General features: G+C 31.2%; 2 protein-coding genes, 1 long non-coding RNA gene and 2 pseudogenes across 7 annotated transcripts; 4 read left to right on the top strand and 1 right to left on the bottom strand.

The window, feature by feature from the left end:
* Positions 1-6,267: 6,267 nt before the first annotated feature.
* LOC118060268 (limonoid 7-O-acetyltransferse) lies at positions 6,268-7,842 on the top strand. The gene has a single exon (XM_035073455.2). It carries the CDS (start codon positions 6,305-6,307, stop codon positions 7,646-7,648), a length of 1,344 nt encoding a protein of 447 aa, XP_034929346.1. The 5' UTR covers positions 6,268-6,304; the 3' UTR covers positions 7,649-7,842.
* An 820-nt stretch (positions 7,843-8,662) lies between these two features.
* LOC140954255 (LRR receptor-like serine/threonine-protein kinase EFR) lies at positions 8,663-9,209 on the top strand (annotated as a pseudogene).
* On the top strand, positions 8,858-10,886 carry LOC118060320 (uncharacterized; annotated as a pseudogene).
* A 6,671-nt stretch (positions 10,887-17,557) lies between these two features.
* On the top strand, positions 17,558-21,149 carry LOC118060319 (probable LRR receptor-like serine/threonine-protein kinase At3g47570). Its single transcript, XM_035073539.2, has 2 exons — positions 17,558-20,332; positions 20,737-21,149. The coding sequence occupies exons 1-2, from the start codon at positions 17,638-17,640 to the stop codon at positions 21,147-21,149; spliced, it is 3,108 nt and encodes a 1,035-aa protein (XP_034929430.1). The 5' UTR covers positions 17,558-17,637.
* A 643-nt stretch (positions 21,150-21,792) lies between these two features.
* LOC118060267 (uncharacterized) lies at positions 21,793-24,024 on the bottom strand. 5 transcript variants are annotated; one of them, XR_012170429.1, is made up of 4 exons: positions 23,059-23,916; positions 22,751-22,971; positions 22,225-22,302; positions 21,793-21,984 (listed from the first exon to the last, which is right to left on the bottom strand). It is a non-coding gene; the product is annotated as an uncharacterized lncRNA (long non-coding RNA). The 5 variants fall into 5 exon arrangements; XR_004689416.2 differs by having other exon boundaries at positions 21,793-21,978; positions 22,751-23,917; XR_012170428.1 differs by having other exon boundaries at positions 22,184-22,302; positions 22,751-23,917.
* Positions 24,025-26,012: the final 1,988 nt, after the last annotated feature.

Here is a 26,012-nt window from a genome sequence, read left to right on the forward strand (position 1 = left end):
AATCTGTTTGGTATTGTGGTTGTTGTTTCAGTTGTGATTTTTAAAAAGCAGTTTAATAAAAAATGTTTTTTTTTAGATTTAGATTTATTTTTAATTTTAATGTGTTTTGTTAAAATTGTGAATAAAATTATGGTTAAAAAAAAAAAAGAGCAATTTGTGATACCATTTATTTTTTAAAATATATATTTTTTTTAACTTTAAAGCGACAGCAAGTCAGCAACCATAGAGAAAACGGGGGAATTCAGAAGTGGCCACATGGAACAAATAAACACCTTTCCCTCTCTTGTCACTTGCATAATTTCTCCAGATATAGACCATGAAAGATAAGAGATTAGAGCATCTTTATGGAAAAAACTTGTTTGTACTACGTTCATGCATGATTGAATAGTTACGCATGCATTGGGACGAACACGAGACAAACAGGGGGCGAGAAAAATTCAGAAGTTGCCACATGGGACAAACATGCGATCCCCACCTTTCCCTCTCTTGTCACTTGTATATGTATATTTTTTTAAAAGAAATATCGGGTCCCACCTTTTCCGCCTGAATTATGGCTTGACTTGCCGGGTTAATTAGATTTTTTTAGGTTGTTATTTTGGCTGGTTTTTTTTTATTAAACCTAAATTGGAATAAACTCAATATTTGACAAATTAAGTTACAAACCTTAGGGTTAATTTAGCGAATTAATTACCAATGATTTAATCAAAGTTTTAGTTTGATTTTTAATTTTTTTAAATAATTTTATTTTAATTTTATAAAATTTAAACAAGTTATTATATGAAATTTATATTTTGCTAAATCATTGGCTTTTCATGCTCTATCATGCATAAAAAAAACAGAATACACACACATTCAAGACCTCATCTATGTAAGCAACTTGGTTTTACCGCTAAACCATATCTTATTTTTTTTTTTGGATAATTAAACCATATTTTATTATTTTTATGCCATCAACTAAACATACGGTTTTTAGTACTAAGTAATCAAATTAATGTTTTTTAATTCAGTTAAAGACGGATTATCTACACGAAATTAATGGATCCATAGGAAAATAGTTATTCTATTTTAATATTATTTAAAAGTGTAGTTGCAATTATTTTTTAAAGTGCTTTTTATCTAGACATATATTAAAATCATATATTTTTTTATTTTTAAAAAATTATTTTTGACACTAGTGCATCAAAATAACATTAAAACATAAAAAATACTAATTTAAAGTAAAAAAAATAAAATAAAAATTAAATTAAATTTTTTCAAAAATATTTTTAAAAAGACAAAAAACAAACAAGACCTTAATCTTAAAGTTTAATCAGTCAAATTTAAATTTGATTATCCTACCTGATTTAAGAACTCACAAAATGGTTAGGAGAAAATCCAAATTAAGGTTTTTCGTATTGTTTAAAAGCTATTTTACAAGAGACTTATTTAATTTGAAAAATTACTTATTGGGTGATAATTGAACTTTAAGTTGGTTAGATGACTACAAAAAAATGCCCACCACCGATACAATACGATGGCTATAAATGCAATAGTTTATCAATCATATACATGATTTTATGTTTAACCTTATATCTTTTATCGATATGATAGAACAAAACGAGTGTAAATGTTATCATTTATCAGATATATACATAATTTTATCTTTAACATTAGCTAGTTATCCTCTTGTCAAAATTATGAAAAAAAAAGAGTTAATATATTATTTTAAATGGAAAAATTAATTTCTAAAATAATTATAATAATTTGGTCGATGCTCATGGTATTGGGTTTTTGGACCGGTTGTATATATGATCAATGCTATTTAGAGGTAGAGTATACTAGTACAATATTTAACATGATTTAATAAATTATCTATAGTCTATATTATTAGAAATAGAAAAAAAAATATAGTTGACATATAAATAAATAAAATGAATGACATCAACTCAATTCAACTCTTTTCTTTTATTACTAAAGAGACAGTTGATGTATAAGATAAGACTGTTGTTCTTGACAGTTCTTTTCTTTTTCACTCTTTTCATGTTTTTAACTCTTATTTTGCTTTCCATATTTTATGTTGCTCTCTTGGTATCTACTAGAAAGGATAAGTAAGTAATCATGAAGCAAGGAAATTGTGGGAGTACAATATTTCACCAAAGAAAGAAAGAATGTATGTATACCGTACAAACCCCCCCCGTATATCATTACATTCCAACCGTAGTCGGCAGAGACATTAAATACGCTTTGACCCTCAACCAAAAACAAACATTGAAAACTAAGCATTGATTTGTTTTTCATAATAAAATATTCGGCTTAAAGTTTTTTTTTTATATAAAATATTTTTTAAGATGATAATAGAGGAGGAAGAGGTACTCAGAGATCGTGGTGATTATAGCATTAGTGACTGTGAGATGATGATGGGTTCAGGAAGATAATGAAAAAGTTGTGGTGATAAAAATTAATATTAAAAAAAATTATTATTTATAAAATATTTTATAAAATTTTATGAAGTGAAATTATTTTTCAACAAATAAAATAGTTGTAATAGTGATAAAAAATAATAGTTAAAATAGTTAAATGTTATTTTAAAAAGATTATTATTTATAAAATTTTACGAGCTGAAATTATTTTAGGAGAAAAAAAAATATATAAAACATTTTTCTATAAAAATATTATATACAGGACAAACATCCCCCAAACCAGAGAGCACTGTTATTTGTGAATGAGGGTCTTTAGCCAAGTTCTTATTTATAGAAAAAAACGTGCCACCAACTCCACCCAAACTTTGACATTTGGTACATAGCACATGGGCTGCTATACTTGTCAATAAATGATGCCATCCAGGTTAGTGCACTTTCATGGCAACCAACCAAGTCCATTCATTGGAAATGAGAATAGATATTCATCAAACACTACTAAAATTTTTATATTTATAGATAATTTTTTTTATTGATATTTATACTATTATTTCACTGATAATTAATTTATTGATAGAATCACAGAAAAAAAATTAATAATAAAAAAAAATGAAACAAATGAAAAAAAGGGGGTAATTAACAAAAAATTAGACCATTTCTTTTCATCATCTATACAACATAAAACTCAAAAATATTATTTTTTATTTAAAAATATATAAAAATATTTTTTTTATTTTTAGTATCAATACATTAAAATAATAAATAATTAAAAAATATATTAATTTAAAATTAAAAAAAAAATAATTTTTTTAGAAAACATAGTTAGACATAACATCAAATGTCAGAGAGTCCCTTAATATTTGGATTTCTCCTATCAACTATGCACGACGAACTATCCACAACCAAGCAAATTGTAAGCACAGTGACATTCGACTTTCCAAAAAATCTAGTTGCATTGAATTAAAAGCCCATTTGTTTGCGTTGTTGCTTCTACAATTAAAGCAACCATTACAAATATTATATTTAGTTACATAAAAAACACAATTTAATTTTAACAAGGTCCATAATAATTCACGTTTTACACGTGATTTTGGCGAAGCAGCTCTTGGTTACTTTTTGAATTTCAGCATTTACGTGCACAGTGCAAGTGAATTGTACTATTCACATGAACAATGCAATTCACTTGCACTGCTTGTGTAAACATTTTTTTTTTCTTCAGTGTGTGTTATTTTTTGTACATTTAAAAAAAAAAACTAGTTTACAGTAAATTAAATTTACTCACATTATCATGTAAACAATATTTTTTTCCCCAAAAAAACTAGTGCAGAGTGAATTAAATTCACTCGCAATATAATATCAAATCAATTTTATTTCAAATAATATTTTTTCTAATTTTATTGCAAGCTCAAAAAATTATAAAAACTGTAGTTCTTGTCGGATAAATTTTGTACGTAATGAAATTGTAGATGGTTTAATGGAATAATAAAAAATATTTTATATAAAGTATTATTTATTTCATGAAGTAGTAGCAATAGTTAAATCTACAACATTTAAATTAAAAACCATCAATATTAATATATATTTTTTAAAATTATTTTATAATCTTAATTTCAAAAGCATTCTTAACCAAACACCTATTTTTTCAAGTCAGTCTTAATTAAAAGTACTTTTTATAAAAATATTTTTTTTTTCAAATCACACAACAGTTATTGCTATATCAAACACAACCACACATATAAACGTATGTTTGTTAATATAGTACATGTTTTCTGTTAAAAATAAATTAAAACATGTTTTAAAATTTTTATTTTTATTTTAATAATAATATGTTAAAATCATTAATAAATAATAATAATAATAACAATGACAACTTCAATAAAAAATTATTTTTGCTTGAAAATATATTAAAATATTTTTTTATATTTTAAAATATATTTTTAATATTAGTACATTAAAATAATTAAAAAATTAATTTAAAATAAAAAATTAAATAAATTAAAAAATATGATTAGAAAAAAAGAAAAGAAAAGAAGCAATCAGAGCTTCAATCTTCCATGGAGAGCACAATCATTTCGTACCATCGCCAAGAAGTCCACCCACAACCGTCCTTTCATTACAATGTTGAATGTTCTCACTTAGAAACAAATTTCAATTTTGAAAACTAATACCTTTTAAAATAAAATAATAATAGTTATTAATTACAAAAAACTGAGAAGAGAAAATATAAAAGAACAATAACACATATCTGAGCATGAAAAAAAAAATTAAAAAGAGAAGAGAAGAGAAGAAAAAAATGAAGATGTTGATATTTTTTACACAAGAGGAGCAAAAAGAAAAAGAAGAAAGGAGGCATGTATGTTGTTAAATGAGGATTATAGATGTTTTTTTTTGAATGTTTTACTCACGGATAATTAAATATTAATATTTTTAATTCATTTCATTGGTGATTCCGTCTATAATATTTAATTAAAAGTTTTTAGAAACCCGCCAAATAACACCAACAACTTTTCGATCCTATTGGTGATTTTGTCTGTAAATAACAATTATTAATAGTGCAATTGAAAAGTGAATAGTTCCAGAGCTATTTGAAAAATACTGACGGATTTGTTTGTATAAATGACATGTCATCATTTCTTTTGTTTTTTTAATTATTTTTTTAACTGTAAATTCCCTCGGTATATATTGAGAGAATATTTTTTTTGATAAAATTCACTGCAATTTACAAACGAAATATTTCCGTTTGTATTTATAAATTTTCTGGTACTGAGATTTCTTGATATTTCTATCTTATCTATTATTTATTGAACAAAAAAATTAAATATTTCTTTTGGGTTTGGTTCGGTTTGATTTTTTCAGTTTCAGGATTATAAAACCGAAACCGAACCGAACCGAACCGGTCAGTTTTTTAAAAATTTTAATCGATTTTTTTTTACTGTTCGGTTTTTTCAGTTTTTTTTTATTTAATTAGTTTTTTTGTTTTTTTACTCACTCCTAGAATTGACCTTGCTCATTTTTTAGATTCAAATATTAGAAATACTCAAAAGAATTTATTACAATCCTTTAAAAGCACCATATCGAAAGTATGCAAGAAAGAAAATTTACTCTCAATTGAAGCGCAATAACCATTTAATATTTTTATATAAAAAAGCTAGCTTTTAGTTAATTTTAAATTTAGGAAAACTATTAGAATTAAATCTTTTGTTAAATCTAAAAATACCCTTGAGTATTTGAACATGTAATAGAAAAATTACTCAAAATATTTTGAGAAATAAAAGAATTTAAAAATTACTGCTCAACCATTAAAATGTCAGGAAATAAAAATTTCATTAAAAAAATGAAATCAATTTTCTGAATAACTCGAGTATATTTGGAATGACATGTACAATATATAAATCTAAATGAAGAACCTTGACAGGATAATTAAAAGATATATTTAAAAAATTGATTATTATATATAAAGACGAGAAAAAACGCAAGGATAAAGTGAAAACTTTCTCAATTATAAATAAAAAGATTGAGTCATTGACGTTATAAAATGAAGAATATGCTTTAAATTTTAGTGATATAATATTTATCTTCTTTAAATTACAAAAAAGAGTTATACACAATAAATATACATTAATTATTAGTAATTTTGGTTTGTTAGCTTAATATATATATGGCTAGATTCTCTTGTATTTATCATGTACTATGATGTTGTTGGATGTACTCTTTGTCCTTTAATATAGTTTTTTTTTTCTCGGGTTTTAAGCTTTCAAAAAAACAAAACTAGATTCTACGAATCTTATTTGCGACTCGCAGCAAGAGTCTACCTCCTCTATATATATAACGAACAAATGCTTCTACCTCAATCAATAAACCACCACTCAAACACAGATAAGTTTTTGCATAGAAAGAGTCTTGTGAAAATGGTGAAGATAGAAGTTCACATCATTTCAACAGAACTCATCAAACCATCTTCCCCATCAATTCAGCAGAAAAAACCCTACAAACTCTCCCTTATTGATCAGCTCAACCCCGCAACTTATACCCCAGCTATCTTCTTCTACCCCATGAACGATGCCAATTTCAACAATATTACCGCCAAAACCAGAATTGATTGCTTAAAGAAATCTCTCTCAGAGACCCTTAACCTTTACTACCCCTTTTCTGGAAGGGTTAAATATAATCTCTTCGTTGATTGTTTCAGTGAAGGCGTCCCATTCCTTGAGGCCCAAGTTAACTGTCGCTTGTCTGATTACCTTAAACACCATGAAGTTGAGTCACTGAACCATTTCCTTCCATGCAAGCCCTTTACAAAAGAAAACATGAGTGCACCTATAGCAGCTGTTCAAGTGAGCATATTTGCCTGTGGAGGAATATCACTTGGCTGGTCCGCTTCACATAAGCTCATTGATGGGGGAACAGCCAAGGCTTTCCTTTCAACTTGGGCATCTAAATCTCGAGGAGAACATACTGAGGCTCCCGATTTCAGCAAGGCGTCACTCTTTTTTCCACCAAGAAATCCACCTCCACAGAACCATATATCGCTAACGGAAACCACGTGGTTCACGGAAGGAAGTTACATTACAAGAAGGTTTGTCTTTGATCCCAAAGCGATAGCAATGTTAAGGGCTAAGGCCAAAGCTGGCAAGCCGGACACTAAGCCATCAAGAACCGAGACATTGTCATGTTTCATTTGGAAATGCTGTATGGCTGCTTCAAAGGCAATATCAGATTCACCAAGGCCATCCATTTTGGTCGAAGCAGTGAATCTCCGGTCGCGTACGAAGCCACCCATGTCCGAAGCTTCCAGTGGGAATATCTTTTGGTGGGCAACTGCTGTTGCAAACCCCACAGACACAAACACAGAACTGCATGAATTGGTAAACCATTTGAATGAAGCTATTGCACTGTATGATAGTGATTATACACGAACTATGCAAGGTGAAGAAGGGTTTGAAACCATGTCTGATTACTTCAGCCAGCTAGAAGGGTTATTCTCTCTTGAAAAGCCAGATATATTTGCTTTTACTTGTTGGCGTCATCTTGGTTTGACCAAGGTAAACCTTGGATGGGGAGAGCCCTTGTGGGTTGGTCTCATGGGCAAAGCTGGCCCTGCATTCAGAAATTTCACTGTACTTATCGAAACCAAAGATGGTAACGGGGTTGAGGCATGGGTCACCTTAGATGAGGAACGAATGGCTATACTGGAACGTGATCCTGAATTTTTGGCATTTGCTTCTCCAAATCCTAAGTTTTCAAGCCTCTGATGTTTTTCCTTTCACCAACCATTGCAGGTCCTGGGGTAAAATAATTATCTTGTCTAGTTTGCTAGCTTGGAGCTAGACAAATTAACGACTCTCTAGAATAAGCTCGATTATATATGCATGCATGCTGCTGGTTTCCTCCCTCATCCCTTTCTGGTAATTTGTAAGAGACAATGTCTCTTTCCCCAGCTATTTGAACTGGCAGACTAGATCTAATGTTATGTAAGTCTTTTAAGTAAGCTTAATTAAATTGTCTACCGTTTTAATTTAAAATATTTGTGTCATTTGTATGAAAAACACGTTTAAAATGGAACACCGAAATAGCAGGCAAGATTTTATGAAACTTAAATAATGAGAGCCTGTTGTCAGAAGTCATGATGAAAAAAATCGAAAAAAGAATCCTCGAGGTGCTTTGTGAAATGTACGGAGGGAAAAATGTCGTACATTATTATTTCAAAGGAATTAGAAGCTAATTAATTATTTAATAATTTCTACATCACAGCATCTGGTGCACCCAGTAGCTAGCTACTTGTAGAGTTATCATACCAAATGAGCAAGGATCAAATCCTCAGGATTGTAAAAGAGTTCGTGCTTGTAAACGTGAGAAGGTGTTCATATTTTACTTTATTGGAGATGCCAAGCATGGGTTCATACTCTTAAATAATCATATAGTCATGATAAATAAATATATACTTTATTGTTGATTCATCTTAATTAGCAATCCATCCGATATCTTTCTTCTATATATTATCATCAGTAGCACAGACTGCTGACCATATCTTCAGTACCTGGCAGTGTGGTAGCGGTTGCTTTTCAAATAACTTTTCGTGTCGAAATACATGTCAATGATATTTTTTTATTTTTTAAAAATTATTTTTGACATCAGCACATCAAAACGATCCAAAAAGTAAAAACCAAACTTAATTTTAACAATAAAAAAATAAATAAATTTAGGCAAAACACCGTTTGGAACGAAATGCCAAACGGTGCCTTAAGCTCTAAGATCATCGCATAAAAATGGAGATGCCAAGCATGGGTTCATGCTTCTTATGGCCAGTTATCTTCCAAGTAATCCAGCTTTCTTTATCCTCTTCATTACCCATAGGAAATGAGACAGATAGGCTCTCCCTGCTAGCTTTCAAGGATCAAATCGAAGCCGATCCCCTCGGAACACTAAGCTCATGGAATGAATCCTCGCACTTCTGTGAGTGGTCGGGTGCATGTTACGTGTGGACGCCGGCATCAGAGAGTGGTAGAGCTTGACCTAATTAATTCATGCAAACTGGTGGGAAGCCTATCCCCCACATTGGCAACTTGAGTTTTCTCAGGATACTCAACCTGAATAACAACAGTTTCAGCCACACCATCCCTCAAGAAATAGGTCGTCTATTTTGGGCTACAGAAGTTGCCCCTTCGGAATAACACATTCACCGGAGAAATCCCTGTCAACATCTCACGGTGCTCTAATCTATGACACCTTTATTTAGGAGGCAACGAACTTACCGGAGGACTTCACACCAATCACTTTAGCGGGCTCATTCCAGCATCACTGTTCAATGCCTAAAAAATTACAGTTATTGAACTTTCAATCAACAAATTCACCGTGAAAGTGCCAGATCTAGGACACATGCCGAAGCTACGAAGGCTGGTATTTCAAACTAATGATCTTGGAAACAATGAGGACGACGACCTGGGTTTTCTCTACCCCCTTGCAAACAGCACTAATTTGGAAGTAATGGGGATAAATGATAACAATTTTGGAGGGGCGCTGCCAGAAAAAATTAGCAACTTCTCAATAAAGCTCATGCACATGACATTTAGAGGAAATCAAATACGTGGAATCATTCCAACTGATACTGGAAACCTCGTCAACCTCCAGACGTTGGCTTTGGAGATGAATCAGTTCACTGGAACTATACCTGCAGGTTCTATCGGTAAACTTCCAATTTTACGTGTTCTGCCTCTTCATTCAAATAAAATCTCAGGGAGCATCCCATCTTCTCTGGGAAATAGTACTTCATCGATCAATCTTTACTTATATGCAAATAATTTACATGGAAGCATTCCATCAAGTCTTGAAAATTGCCAGAACTTGTTGTCCTTACTCCTCTCCCGGAATAACTTGAGCGGTCCCATACCGAAAGAACCAATGCGTATTTCTTCTTTATCAAGGTATTTAGACCTATCTGAAAATCAGTTGACGGGTTCCCTTCCAATGGAAGTGGGTAAGTTGGTGAATCTTGGATATCTCACTGTTTCATATAACAGGTTATCTGGTGAAATCCCCAGAACACTTGGAAGCCGTGTGAGTTTGGAATATTTGTATTTGGCTGATAACTCTTTCCATGGGTCCATTCCCGAGTCGTTGGGTTCTTTGAGAGCACTTCAAGCTCTTTATCTCTCCGCAACAACTTGACAGGAAAAATTCCCAAGTCTTTGGGAGAATTTAAGTTGCCGACAATTTTGGATCTTTCATTTAATGCCCTTGAAGGTGAGGTGCCTGTACAAGGGGTCTTTGCTAATGCGAGTGGATTTTCAGTCTTGGAAAACGAGGAGCTTTGTGGAGGAATACCTCAGCTGAATCTGTCCAGATGCACATCCAAGAAGTCAGAAAAGCTGAAATCTTCTACCAAGCTGAAATTGATAATTGCAATTCCTTGTGGCTTTGTTGGAATTAATATCTTGCTTCTCTCTTCCGTACTTTTCTTTTTCTTGAGAGAAAAGAAAAGTAGGCCAGCTTCAGGCTCCCCATGGGAGAGCACATTTCAGCGAGTAGCCTACGAAGAGCTGCTTCAAGCAACCAATGGGTTCTCCGCTGCCAATTTAATTGGTTCAGGTAGTTTTGGATCTGTGTATAAAGGAATCCTCAAGACAGATGGAGCAGCTGTTGCAAGTACTGTTGCTGTGAAAGTATTCAACCTGCTACGTGAAGGAGCTTCCAAGAGTTTCATGGCGGAATGTGCAGCCTTGGTAAACATCAGGCACCGAAATCTTGTAAAAGTTTTAACAGCATGTTCTGGCATCGATTTTCAAGGTAATGATTTTAAAGCTCTAGTTTACGAGTTCATGGTGAACGGGAGTATAGTGTATTACCGGTTATTTTTTAAAATATATATTTTTTTAACTTTAAAGCGACAGCAACTATACAGAGAACGAGGGAATTCAGAAGTGGCCACATGGAACAAATAAACACCTTTCCCTCTCTTGTCACTTGTATAATTTCTCCAGATATAGACCATGAAAGATAAGAGATTAGAGCATCTTTATGGAGAAACTTGTTTGGACTACGTACATGCATGATTGAATAGTTATGCATGCATTGGGACGAACACGGGACAAACAGGGGGCGAGAAAAATTCAGAAGTGGCGGCCACATGGGACAAACATGTGATCCCCACCTTTCCCTCTCTTGTCACGTGTTTGGTTTTTTTTTTTGAAAAAAATACCAGGTCTCCATGATCACCTAGGTCTTTTTTTTTTTTTTTTTTTTTTTTAACCCGGGGTGTTTACGCGACCACGACTATTCGCCCACTGAACAAAGCCCAGTAGGCAGGTAAGACACCGCGGGGTGACAGGCTGGTACTCTTGAGGATCGAACCCAGGACCTTCGCAAAGACAAGCTTTGCTGTTGACCAATGGGCTAGGTCTTTGACCTGCCAGGAGAACTAATTTGTTCAGGTTGTTATCCGAATTAGTTTTTTTTATTAAACCCGAACTGATTTAGCTACTAGATTGTTATGCATGTTGGATTTGAAATTTATAAAATTCAAACTAATAATTTTTAAATAATACACTCAAGATTTGATCAATTGAATTACATACCTTAAAGTTAATTTAATGAATTAATTATCAATGATTTAATCAAATCTTAGTGTGATTTTTATTTTTTAAAAAAATAATATTATTTTAATTTTAAAAAATTAAAACAAGTTATTTTATATAAAATTTATATTTTGCCAAATCATTGGCTTTTCATGCTCCATCATGCATGAAGAAAACAAAATACACACACATTCAAGACCTCGTCTATGTGAGCTACTTGGTTTTACCGCTAAACCATGTCTTATGTTTTTGGATAATTAAACCATATCTTATTATTTTTATGCTATCAATTAAACATACGGTTTTTAGTACTAAATAATCAAATTGATGTTTTTAATTCAGTTAAAAATGGATTATCCACACGGAATTAATGGATCCATGGGAAAATAATTATCATATTTTAATGTCTATTTGTAAGTGTAGTTGCGATTATTTTTAAAGTGCTTTTTATTTATAATATTTTTTTATTTTTTAAAAATTATTTTTGACATTAGCCAATCAAAATAATCTAAAATATCATAAAAACATTAATTTAAAGTAAAAAAAAATAATTTTTTTAAAAATATTTTTAAAACTCAAAAACAAACAGAACTTTAATTTTGGAGTTTAACCGGTCAAATTTAAATTTGATGATCCTACCTGATTTAAGAACTTACAAAACAGTTAGGAGAAAATCCAAATTTAGATTTTCGTATTGTTTAAGAGAAATTTTACAAGAGACTTATTTAATTTGAAAAATTACTTATTGGGTGATAATTGAACTTTAAGTTGGTTAGTTGAGAACAAAAAAAGCCCACCGCCGATCCGATACGACGGCTATAAATACAATCCTTTATCAATCATATATATGATCTTATGTTTAACCTTATTTTTTATTAATATGATACAGCAGAATGAATGTAAATGTTACATAATTTTATCTTTAATGTTAGCTAGTCATCCTCTTGTCAAAATTATGAAAAAAAAAGAGTTAATATATTATTTTAAATGGAAAAATTCAATTCTAAAATAATTATAATAATTTGGTCGATACTCATGGTATTGGGTTTTTGGACCAGTTGTTTTCATGATCAATATTTTTTGAAAATTAAGTATGCTGGCATAATATTTAACATAATTCAAACAAATCATCTAATAATTTATATTATTAGAAATTAAAAAAAAATAGTTCACATATAAATAAATAAATAAAAAGGATTACATCCATTCAATGTAACTCTCTCTTTTCTTATTGTTAAAGATAGAGTTACTATATAAAATATGACTGGTGCTCTTGATAGCCCTTCTCTCTTTCATTTTTTTCATGCTTTTCACTCTTTTTTATGCTTTGCATATTTTATGTTGCTCTTTTAGTATTATTTATAGACAAAAATGTGCCACCAACTCCACCCAAACTTTGATATTTGGTATGTAACACATGGGCTGCTATATTTGTAAATAAATGGTGTCCATGAATGGTGCCATCCAAGTTAGTGCACATTAATGGAAACCAACTAAGTCCATTCATGAAGATGAGAATAGGTATTCATCAAACACTACTAAATTTTTTATATTTTTAGATGAAATTTTTCATTGATATTTTTACTATCATTTTATTGATAATTAATTTATTGATAGAATCACAAACAAAAAACTTAATAATAAAAAAATGAAACTAATGAAAAAAAAAACAGGGGGTAATTAACAAAAAATTAGACCATTTCTTTTCATCATTTACACAGCATAAAACTCAGAGAATATTATTTGTTATTTAAAAATATATAATAATATTTTTTTATTTTTAGTATTAATACATTAAAATAATAAATAATTTTAAAAAATATTAATTTAAAATTAAAAAATGAATTTTTTAGAAAACATAGTTAGACATAACATCAAATGTCAAACAGTCCCTTAATATTTGGATTTCTCCTATCAATTATGCAATCACGACGAACCCTAATCCACGACCAAGCAAATTGTAAGCACGACGAGATTGGACTTTCCGAAAAATCTAGTTGCATTGAATTAAACCACACATATAAATGTTTGTTAATATACTACATGTTTCCTGTTAAAAATAAATTAAAATATTTTTTTAAAATTTTTATTTTTATTTTAATAATAATATCTTAAAATCATTAATAAATAACAATAACAACAACAACTTCAATTTATTTTTTTTAAATAAAATGCACTTTTATAACACACATAAAAACATAAATTATTATTGCACTCTCAAATATCATTTATATAAAAACTAAATATATTTTTTTCTTCTATCCTAGTTTATTTAAAAAGTTTTTTTTTGTTGTTTTAAAGTGTGTTTAAAATTACAGGAAATATTATTTTTTAAATTTTTTTTTACTTGAAAATATATTAAAATATTTTTTTTATCTTTTAAAATATATTTTTGATATCAATATATTAAAATAATTAAAAAATATAAAAAATTAATTTAAAATAAATTAATTCTCATGAGAAAAAAGAAAAGAAAAAGAAGCAATCAGAGCTTCAATCTTCCATGGAGAGCACAATCATTTCGTATCATCTCCAAGAAGTCCACCCACAACCGTCCTTTCATTACAATTAATGTTGAATGTTCTCATTCAGAAACAAATTTCAATTTTGAAAACTAATACTTTTTAAAAATAAAATATTAATAATAGTTATTAATTACAAAAAAACTGAGTACAAAAAAGATAAAACAATAAGAAGATATATCTAAGTATGGAGAATAAGAGAAGGAATTGAGAAGAGAAGAGAACAGAAGAAAAGGATAGGGATGTTGATATGTTTTACATGAAGGGAAGAAAAAGAAATGAGGCCTGTATGTTGAGAAATGAGGGATTCTAGGTTTTTTTTTGGGTGTTTTATCAACGGATAATTAAATATTAATATTTTAAATCCATTCTATTAGTAATTCTATCTATAATATTTAATTTTTAATTTTTCAGACCGCCAAGTAATACCTACAACTTTTCAATTCATAGGTGGTTTTGTTTGCAACAATTATTAATAGTGCAATTATAAAGTAAACAGTTTTAGAGTTCTTTGAAAAATATCGACGGATTATGTTTGTATAAATGACACGTCATCATTTTTTTTGTTTTTTTTAATTATTTTTTTTATTGTAATTCTCTCGGTATATATTGAGAGAATATTTTCTTTTATAAAATTCACTGCAATTTATAGAAGAAACATTTCTCTTTGTATTTATAAAATTTTTGGTAGTGAGATTTCTTGATATTTATATCTTATCTATTATTTATTGAAAAAAAAATTATTTGTTTATAAATTATTTATTAAGTTTTTGGTATCCGGTATTCATTAGCTATTATTATTTATTATTTAGAAATAAAATAGTTAGCATTTTTTTATAATTTCAAAATATTTTTTTGATATACCAAAAAAAAAAAAAACCAAACTATCAATTAACTACATGGAGTTGATAAAATGTAAATTGAAAGAGTAAGGAAATAGAACCTATACATAACGCAGAAAACTAGTTGCAAGAGTTTGGATAATTTCTTATTTAACCAGTGCAAAATTCCATTAGGGCCCCTGAAATAGATACCTGTCAGTGTATATAAAGTTATTATTTATTATCTTCAACCAAACCTTTAATTTTGTTGTTGTTTAAGATATTTAATAGGTCCAATTACTGATTATAATAAATTGGTATTATGCTACAAAATATTTTTATAAAAGTATTTTTTACTTAAAAATATTTCAAAATAAATTTAACCAGTTTTTAAATATATCTAAATTCTATTAATTTAAACTTGAAATGTTGAGTGAAATTAAAAAAGAGCTATACTATCTTATTTTAATAATTCATTAAATCATTCAAATTCAAAAACTTAAGCTATAATTAGTTAGAAAAATTGATGTTTTATATATTTTATAAATATTATCTCATATTATTCATTAAATCCAGATATTTTTTACATTTCTAAATTGGATGATTTTGTCAATTAATTTTAATCTATTTTAATTTAGTATGCATATTTAATGCACAAAAACGATGTGGATTTAAGAAAATTTGATGGAAAAGCTAATGAATATCAACATTTTTTATATCTAATGTAAATATTTCATGAACTAAAATAACATCAGTTTAAAGAAAATTCAACAAAATAGTGGATTAGTATTAACATGAAGACTTGATTGAGATTTTTCTTAAATATCTGGGAATAAAATTATAATATTTAATTGTTTCGAGAATCAATCAAGATTTAAGAATGAATATATAAGTTAGGAATTAATAAATTAAAATTAAGGGTTGTCCCAGACTTGTCTACCAATAAAACGAAGGATTGGCCTTGCTCATTTCCATGATTTTTTAGATTCAAATATTAGAATTACTCAAAAGGATTTATTACAATCCTTTAAAAGCACCATATCGAAAGTATGCAAGAAAGAAAATTTACTCTCAATTGAGCGATAACCATTTAATATTTTTATATAAAAAATTTAGCTTTTAGTTAATTTTAAATTTAGGAAAACTATTAGAATTAAATCTTTTGTTAAATCTAAAAATACCCTTGAGCATTTGAACATGTAATAGAAAAATTACTCAAAATATTTCGAGAAATAAAAGAATTTAAAAATTGCTGCTCAACCATTAAAATATTAGGAAATAAAAATCCAAAGTGGCCACCACATGGGATAAATTTCAAAAGTTTTTTTCAAAAAAATTAATTTGTTTTTTAAGTTATTTTATTTTTATTTTTTCAAATTACTTTGATATGCTGATGTTGAAAATAACTTTTAAAAAATAAAAAAAAATATATTATTTTAATATATTAAAAAAAATGTATTCTTAATTATGATCATGTTCTTAAGGTGATTGACAGCTCCATTTTCATTAAGGATCATATACAAGTGTTTGGCACATGATCACCATCATTCCTCCAAAGACATACAATCCGTTTGCTGAAGAATTTAAAGATGGGCTTTGTTTGATTTAATGGGTATTGGAACTTTATGTTACTGGGCTTTGTTTAATTTAATGGGCATTTAAAGTTTGTTTGAGCAGGCTTTGTTAGCTTATGGGCCCTATAGATTTGTTTGTCTTATGTTACCTAATAGGCTCAACTATGGGCCATCATTTTTATTTTATTTTTTTATCTTTTCAGAATTTACTTTTGGTGCCAAGCGTGCAAGAAAAGCAATTTTAGTAACCAATCATGGGTTTTTCTTTTGTTTTCTTTCCTTCCTTCCATCTGTATGTCTTTTTTTTAAGGAAAAAAAAATCTTGGAAATTTAATTGCATCTATGACTCTTTTCTATCGTATAATGGAAGTTAGAAATTTTAAACATGAAGACTCGAGATCATTCAACTCATGTTTCCTCCAAGCATTTATTTGAGGTGGTTGCTAAATGAAAGAGAGAATTTTGAAAAAATAAAATAATTGTTTTTTGTTTTCTAACTTCTGAATAATCTTTTTTAATACGCAGCAGAGTTTATCAAAATTTAAAAATTGTTTCATTTAAGGAAATTAAAGATAAATAAGACAACTTCACCATTTTTGCCTTTTATTTTTATTTTTTCAATCTTATATTTTTTCACTCATTATACTTTCAAGAACTTGTTGTTCGTTAATAAGGAAAATTCAAACAGGTTCCTGTAATATTGATAGCAAATTAAGTTTACAGTATACGAAACATCTGGTTCAATTATAATATTTTTTAATTAATTTTTATGAGAATCCTAAATGGTGAAACGTAAGAATTTATAAATGCATGATTGAATGGTTATGCTTGCAATGCATGTTAGATTAAGAAATAATTTTTTAAATGTGTTAATTTAAGAAATATTTTTTTTATTACTGTGCTAATATAGAAAAAAAAAATGCATTCCTTTATGCAAAGGATTTTCCAATGGTTCTAGAAGAGCGAGAAACTGGACAAATTATGTCCTGTTTTGCCGATTCCAAGCAATTACTGACGGGTTCCTTCTACACGGTAGAAAAAAGAGGCCATTTCTTCATTTTCGTAGAAACCAAACATTTCCTCGAACCAAATAAATTGCACGGGACGTAGCATCATATATTCATGATAAATAAATATATACTTTTTTGTTGATTCATCTTAATTAGCAATCCATCCAAATCCAATATCTTTCTTCTATATATTATCATCAGTAGCACAGACTGCTGACCATATCTTCAGATCATCGCATAAAAATGGAGATGCCAAGCAGGGGTTCATGCTTGTTATGGCCACTTATCTTCCAAGTAATCCAGCTTTCTTTATCCTCTTCATTACCCATAGGAAATGAGACAGATAGGCTCTCCCTGCTAGCTTTCAAGGATCAAATCGAAGCCGATCCCCTCGGAACACTAAGCTCATGGAATGAATCCTCGCACTTCTGTGAGTGGTCGGGTGTTACGTGTGGACGCCGGCATCAGCGAGTGGTGGAGCTTGACCTAAATTCATGCAAACTGGCGGGCAGCCTATCTCCCCACATTGGCAACTTGAGTTTTCTCAGGATACTCAACCTGAATAACAACAGTTTCAGCCACACCATCCCTCAAGAAATAGGTCGTCTGTTTCGGCTACAGAAGCTGCTCCTTCGGAACAACACATTCACCGGAGAAATCCCTGTCAACATCTCACGGTGCTCTAATCTATTGCACCTTTATTTAGGAGGCAACGAACTTACTGGAGGACTTCCTGGAGAACTTGGATCGTTATCAAAGATGCAGAGGTTTGTATTTGAAATGAATAATCTAGTGGGTGAGATACCACTCTCTTTCGGAAATTTGTCATCCGTAGAGGCCATTTTTGGGGGGGCTAATAATCTGCGAGGAGGTATTCCAAAGAACTTTGGGCAGCTGAAAAGATTAAAAAATCTCGTTTTTAATATAAATAATCTGAGCGGAACAATTCCACCCTCCATATACAATCTCTCTTCTCTTACTATACTCTCTGTGTCATCTAACCAACTTCATGGAAGTCTTCCTCCTGACTTAGGCCTAACTCTTCCCAATCTCCAAACCCTTGGACTTCACACCAATCACTTTAGCGGGCTCATTCCAGCATCACTGTTCAATGCCTCAAAAATTACAGTTATTGAACTTTCAATCAACAAATTCACCGGGAAAGTGCCAGATCTAGGACACATGCCGAAGCTACGAAGGCTGATATTTCAAAGTAATGATCTTGGAAACAATGAGGACGACGACCTGGGTTTTCTCTACCCCCTTGCAAACAGCACTAATTTGGAAGTATTGGGGATAAATGATAACAATTTAGGAGGGACGCTGCCAGAAAAAATTAGCAACTTCTCAATAAAGCTCATGCACATGACATTTGGTGGAAATCAAATACGTGGAATCATTCCAACTGATATTGGAAACCTCGTCAACCTCCAGACGTTGGCTTTGGAGATGAATCAGTTCACTGGAACTATACCACGTTCTATCGGTAAACTTCGAAATTTACATATTCTGTCTCTTCATTCAAATAAAATCTCAGGGAGCATCCCATCTTCTCTGGGAAATAGTACTTCATTGATCAATCTTTACTTATATGCAAATAATTTACATGGAAGCATTCCATCAAGTCTTGAAAATTGCCAGAACTTGTTGTCCTTACTCCTCTCCCGGAATAACTTGAGCGGTCCCATACCGAAAGAACTAATGCGTATTTCTTCTTTATCAAGGTATTTAGACCTATCTGAAAATCAGTTGACGGGTTCCCTTCCAATGGAAGTGGGTAAGTTGGTGAATCTTGGATATCTCACTGTTTCGTATAACAGGTTATCTGGTGAAATCCCCAGAACACTTGGAAGCTGTGTGAGTTTGGAATATTTGTATTTGGCTGATAACTCTTTCCATGGGTCCATTCCTGAGTCGTTGAGTTCTTTGAGAGCACTTCAAGTTCTTTATCTCTCCCGCAACAACTTGACAGGAAAAATTCCCAAGTCTTTGGGAGATCTTAAGTTGCTGACAATTTTGGATCTTTCATTTAATGACCTTGAAGGTGAGGTGCCTGTACAAGGGGTCTTTGCTAATGCGAGTGGATTTTCAGTCTTGGAAAACGAGGAGCTTTGTGGAGGAATACCTCAGCTGAATCTGTCCAGATGCACATCCAAGAAGTCAGAAAAGCTGAAATCTTCTACCAAGCTGAAATTGATAATTGCAATTCCTTGTGGCTTTGTTGGAATTATCTTGCTTCTCTCTTCCGTACTTTTCTTTTTCTTGAGAGAAAAGAAAAGAAGGCCAGCTTCAGGCTCCCCATGGGAGAGCACATTTCAGCGAGTAGCCTACGAAGAGCTGCTTCAAGCAACCAATGGGTTCTCCGCTGCCAATTTAATTGGTTCAGGTAGTTTTGGATCTGTGTATAAAGGAATCCTCAAGACAGATGGAGCAGCTGTTGCAAGTACTGTTGCTGTGAAAGTATTCAACCTGCTACGTGAAGGAGCTTCCAAGAGTTTCATGGCGGAATGTGCAGCCTTGGTAAACATCAGGCACCGAAATCTTGTAAAAGTTTTAACAGCATGTTCTGGCATTGATTTTCAAGGTAATGATTTTAAAGCTCTAGTTTATGAGTTCATGGTGAACGGGAGTCTAGAAGAGTGGTTGCATCCTGTTCAAATATCTGACGAGGCACACGAGAGAAGAGATTTGAGTCTCCTTCAGCGGTTGAACATCGCAATCGACGTGGCTTATGCACTCGATTATTTACACAACCATTGCCAGATTGCCGTTGTTCATTGCGATCTGAAGCCAAGCAATGTCCTTCTTGATGGTGATCTGACTGCTCATGTTGGTGACTTTGGATTAGCAAGGCTCCTCACACAAGCTTCCCATCAGCCTGGTTTGGATCAGACAAGCTCCATTGGTTTAAAAGGCACCATTGGCTATGCAGCCCCAGGTCACATTAGAATAAATCCTTCCTTCCGCTATTTACTCGTTCTGATTTTATTTCCGTTTACAATCTTGGTTTGACTCAAAGGAATTGATTTTAGCATCCCTAGGCAACATACAGGAATTTCCCATTATTAATTTCAAATTTAATTTTCTTTTGCATATTCTTTGTTTTTCATTATGGGAAGAATGAACTTTAGCATCTTGATCAATGAAGAAACAAGATAGCTGTATAATGAAATACATGTGCAATAGCTAGTAAAACACCACAGCACTGCCATATTTTGTATTGATTTACAGCAGATGATGAATTCTGAATTTTAAAATCTCTTACTCAGTTTGTTTGCTAATATCCTAGTCTCTAAACCCAAAGATAATGGGATTAATTATAACCCTTGTACATGACCGCAGAGTATGGCCTGGGAAGCGAGGTATCGACTCTCGGGGATGTGTACAGCTATGGAATCTTGTTGCTGGAGATGTTTACAGGAAAGAGACCTACAGATACCATGTTTAAAGATGAGATGAATCTTCACAACTTCGCTAAAATGGCTTCGCCGAATTGCGTGACAGAGATATTGGACCCAGCACTTGTGAGAGAAGCTGAGGAAACAAGTGCTGATCACGCCTCTACCTCGAGCTCAAGAAACCATAACGGGACTGAGAAAATCATGGAGTGTTTGGTTTTAATTATTGAGGTAGGAGTTGCTTGCGCTGTAGAATCACCAAGAGAGAGGATAGATATTAGCAATGTTGGAACTGAATTAAATCGGATTAGGAAGATTCTCCTTGGAACTGGGAGGCATGGACGCCTCACTAGGTAAAATTATTGTTGCATCTGGAGGTAATTAACTTTCTTTAATCCAATTCTTTGGTGCTTTCGTTCTGCGTTATTTTCTATAGATAAATTTTCACTGTCAACGACTACCTCAAATAAATTTAATTCATAGATAAAATGTGTCATCTCTTCTCTTGAAGTGAGGATTTGTAATTTGTGATGCAATGATTTGAAATAAATATTATTTCCTTTTGCTTTGAATTTTCTTGTTTTCCATTATTTTACTAGCAAGTCGTGTGCTTCAAGAGTTGATTCTTTTTAATCCTTCACGTATTCTTAGTATCTCTTGTTGTTCTCTGGAAACTAAATGCATCTTGTTGTCTCTCAACAGCCAACGACGGACAATTTACATTAGGAAACCGTATTTAGGGGAAACTACAAATGAGTCCCTCAACTATATACGTTATTTCAATTAAATCTCTGAACTTCAAACTAAATATCCAATTTACATAAGTGATTCTGTCATTAAAGCGTCCAAAGCACAAACTATGATCCAGTAGTTTAGCTTTCAAAGCTGTAAAGCTTCGATCCCAACAAATATTTGCACGCAAAACAGTGGCTGCGATCAGCAGTTCGTGAGAAGAAACAGCCAATGGGTGAAAAGTAGGATCCAAAACGCAGGTGGCCCAGCAGGTAAAAAATAAAATAGAGTTCCGAGATTGAAATCATTATTGACTATGGTGTTCACAACAATCACAATAAAATTATTCGTTTTCGAGATTCAAGAATTATCCTTCAGGTTCTCTTCTTTCAATCTTAGCTGATAAATTTGCCTAGTGCCAATCAACTTCTTCAGCTGGGATGGAATATTAGCACTGAATCTATAAAAAATATGTTAGCTCAATCACTATCCTAGTCTCTCTATCAAACATGATGAGTGCAAATTGCAGAATCACTTGCATAACTGGATTTGACCCCTACCCAGAACCTAGCTAGGATAATAAAAAAGAATAAACCCATCACTTTTTATGTATTGTCATGAATATGATAAAACCAACCTAGAGAGTAGTTGTTTCTTACAATGCTATGTAAAAAGACTGGAAATCACCAAGATTGTGTACCTGGTCTGTAGCAAAATAGAATTTTTATTTGTTTCTTCTTGCAATCCTCGCAAGAAAAATAGCGCGCATGGAAAGAATCTACAAAGGAAAATGGTCACTTTGGCTATCTTTCATATCCATTTGACCAATCCAAAACAATAGAAGAGTTGGAAAAGCCGATTAATCAGTAGCCAAGAGCCCAAAGCAATACTATCTTGATAGTCAAACTGACCTATCTTGCCAACAACATCAGTAGAAGCTGCTGAAGAACAGATTTCTATCATCACAAAATTTGTAATTCTATAACAAGGCCTGGGCGCAATGCCAATTCATTTGAAAGGATTTCATAAGCTTCTTTACATAATGCAAGTAATCATGAATGTGGTTCTACGCTATTGAAATTAGGAGGCTAAGAAACCAATAGCATCATATGAAAACTTAATTGATCAGGGAAACATGACATGAAAATTTAACTGATCAGGGAAACATGGCATGAAAATTGAGTCAAAAGATTTAACAAACACAACTCTTTTAAAGAGGTCTTCACCTGAGAATGGGAGCTATTGAAGCAGCATCTTATTCGCTGAAATTGTGGGACTGTGATCTTTTGAAGCTCATCCATAACAATCATCTCGAATATTTCTTCTAGCTCACTTGCAAACCTACATCAATATATACGGATATAAGTACTTTCACCTGTCTTTCAACCTCAGCATCTGCCATGAGATAAAAAAAATGGATATCTGAACCCTACCAGAATAAATTTTCCTGCAAAATCATCAATGACCAAATGAAATTCAAAATCAATAACCAATCCTGAAATGAATTGTGCACAAAAAAGGCACATATATTAACCTATAGCAACTGGAAACAATCCCATACACTACCAAGGTCTGATTCAACCGGCTAAAACATCTAACAACAGGGTAAAAGACACCACTCAAGAAAGTTTAAGTTCAGATTCAGAAAGGAAAGGAAAGAAACTTGAATCAGCTCTAAAATTGAAAGAAACAAATAAAGAACAGGTTTAAGAGGTGATCAATGCAGGGTGAAAGCGCACCTGAATGGAAGTGAAACCTAAAAAATAGACAAAGCAAAATCAAAAGAGAATTTGGTCCTACAACACACAGTAAAACGCAACAAACAAAAGCCATTGAATACACAAATCAGTTGGAAAACAAATACCAAGCAACAAGTTGAAGAACCCAGAGCATTTTGAAGAGACAACTGAAGTGAAAAAGAAATGATAAAGAACCCGGCCTCAACTCAGTAACGCAGATAACGCGACAAACATGAGAAGACAGCCTCTGAAGCAGTTTAATCATTGCAAAACAAACCATAAACAGTTCAAATTCACTTATCTGGTTGGAGCCCGGCTGTGAACTACCGAAAGCAGGTAGAAAGACGGCTGGGTGAAAGCAAAGATGGCGAAGAATCGGTCAAATCTTTGGTTTAGACAGTCCCAAACGAGCTTACCAACAAAAAAAATGCAAAACCCTAGAGATCGTAGAGCCAATGAAGAAGAGATGCATAGGCAGTGCATTTAAGGTCATTAAAGTACCCAAACGACCAGGCAGCTGGTTAACCAAGGGAGAAGAAAGGGGCATGCCGGAAAATCACATAGCCACACCAAAACCCAGGCAACAGAGAAGAAGAAGCAAGTGGAAAGAAGAAGAATTGGGTGTGTTTGGATGTGGTGCATCAAAATAGTTGTTTTTTCCTGAAAATATATATTAAAAAATATTTTTTAATTTTAAATATTAATACGTTAAAATTATGAATTGGAGATGGTTTTACTGTTGCAAGGCATGAAAATAAGGAATTGAGAATTTTCCTCGGTGAAGTTGTGAGCAACGAGAAAAAAAGGGTGTTTTTGGTAAGTTATCACATTTTAAAAAAACTGATTTATAAAGTAACGTAGATGGAAAAATAATTAAGAATTTAGTACAGTTGAGAGAGTCTAAAATGACATCCGTGATTTTTTTAACAGAGACATTCAGAAATAGTCTATTCTACCATTAAAAATAATAATTTGTACAATCATAAATAATCATCAGTTCTATCACATAATATATTAAATCACAAATAAAAAAAAATATATTGACATTTAAAATAATGTAACATTTTTATTAAAAATTAAACTAACTATATATCTATCCATAATTATCATAACATATAATAATATGTAATTATTTCTATCCACAAATTCTACATACTCCATATTTCGTAAAGTGCAATATGTAATTAGGTATGAACATGATCGATGATACAATTACCATTTACCACAAGTACAAATTGTTTCATTGATGTTAATAGTTTCCTGCACTTCTCTCGTAACACCAGTTGTTATAGGTGTCTTAAACTGAAATATACCACCTCCACGATAAAAAAGAGATATCATGTGTGATCTTGGAGTTGTCACACCAGCAAGTATTTCAGCTAAACTTTTAGAGGCCACAATAGATCACGATTAAAAATTTCTTCAACCTTTTTTCTATATACTCTGCAAAATATTTATCACACCTAGAAAAGATATCTGCACTGTAGTTGAAACAGGTAAGCCACGAATAATTTTTAAAACATTATTCAAAACCTGACGTGTCGTCATATTGTTATAACAATGACCACCATAATCACAAGACAATGCCCAATTTTCTTTAAGGCCATGTTTGTTTTCTAGAAAGTAGTTTCCAGAAAACTATTTTCCAAACTTTCCTGTGTTTGTTTGTCATTAGGAAAGTTGATCAACGAAAAACACTTTTCAATCAATTTCAGTTAAAGAAATTTTTTTCCAAACTTTCCTGTGTTTGTTTGTCATTAGGAAAGTTGGTCAACGAAAAACACTTTCCAGTCAATTTCAGTCAAAGAAAAATTTGGTTTGGTTTTCAGAAAAGTATTTTCTCTTTAGCTGTGTTTGTTTTTTGAAAAGTGGTTTCCAAGAAATCACTTTCCAAACTTTCTTGTGTTTATTTGCCATTAGAAAAATTAGTCAATAGAAAATACTTTCCAGTAAAAGGAAAATTTGGCTTGGTTTTCAGGAAAATATTTTCCTGAAAAATTTAGGGGGAAAACACTTTCTGGAAGTTGTGAAAAATTTAGAAATGTCATTATTTGCTGATTATATCAAATTTGATCCTCAAACTTTTAATTACTATATATATATAAAATTATTTTGAATATTTATTTTTCAATTTCATCTCTTAAAATTTTATTTTTTATATTAACTTTGGTCCTTATTTTTATAATTGCTATTTGCTTTTTCCTTATCATTTTTTTATTGAAAATTTTTATCTATCAAATTTGGTCCTCATTCTTTTGACTGTTACTTGTTTTATTTGAAATAATTTATGAAATGTTGATTATTATTATTTTAATTTCTTCATCTTTCATTTGTTTTTTTAATTTTTTAGATTTGATCTCTATTATTTTGATTATTATTTATTTTATTTGAGATAATTTATGAAATTATATTTTTTTTTCAATTTCATTCTCATTCAACTTTTTAATTTGTAAGATTTGTTCCTCATTATTTTAATAAACTTGAGAAAAATAAAATATTAATAAGTTATTTTTCAACTCATTTTCCATGACATAACAAAACACTGGAAAATATTTTTCAACTTATTTTCCATTACACTACCAAACATCGGAAAATACTTTCCCGGGATTCACTTTTCAAAAGGAAACTACTTTCCAACAAACAAACGGGGCCTAAGTTCAACATCTAGCTATGCTTTAATTATATTATCTATCTCCACCAACTCCTCATATAAAAATGTCAAACTCCTATTTAGAAAGATTTACACACA

Source organism: Populus alba, chromosome 8, assembly GCF_005239225.2.
Source record: "Populus alba chromosome 8, ASM523922v2, whole genome shotgun sequence".
In the NCBI taxonomy this organism is placed as follows: Eukaryota; Viridiplantae; Streptophyta; class Magnoliopsida; order Malpighiales; family Salicaceae; genus Populus; species Populus alba.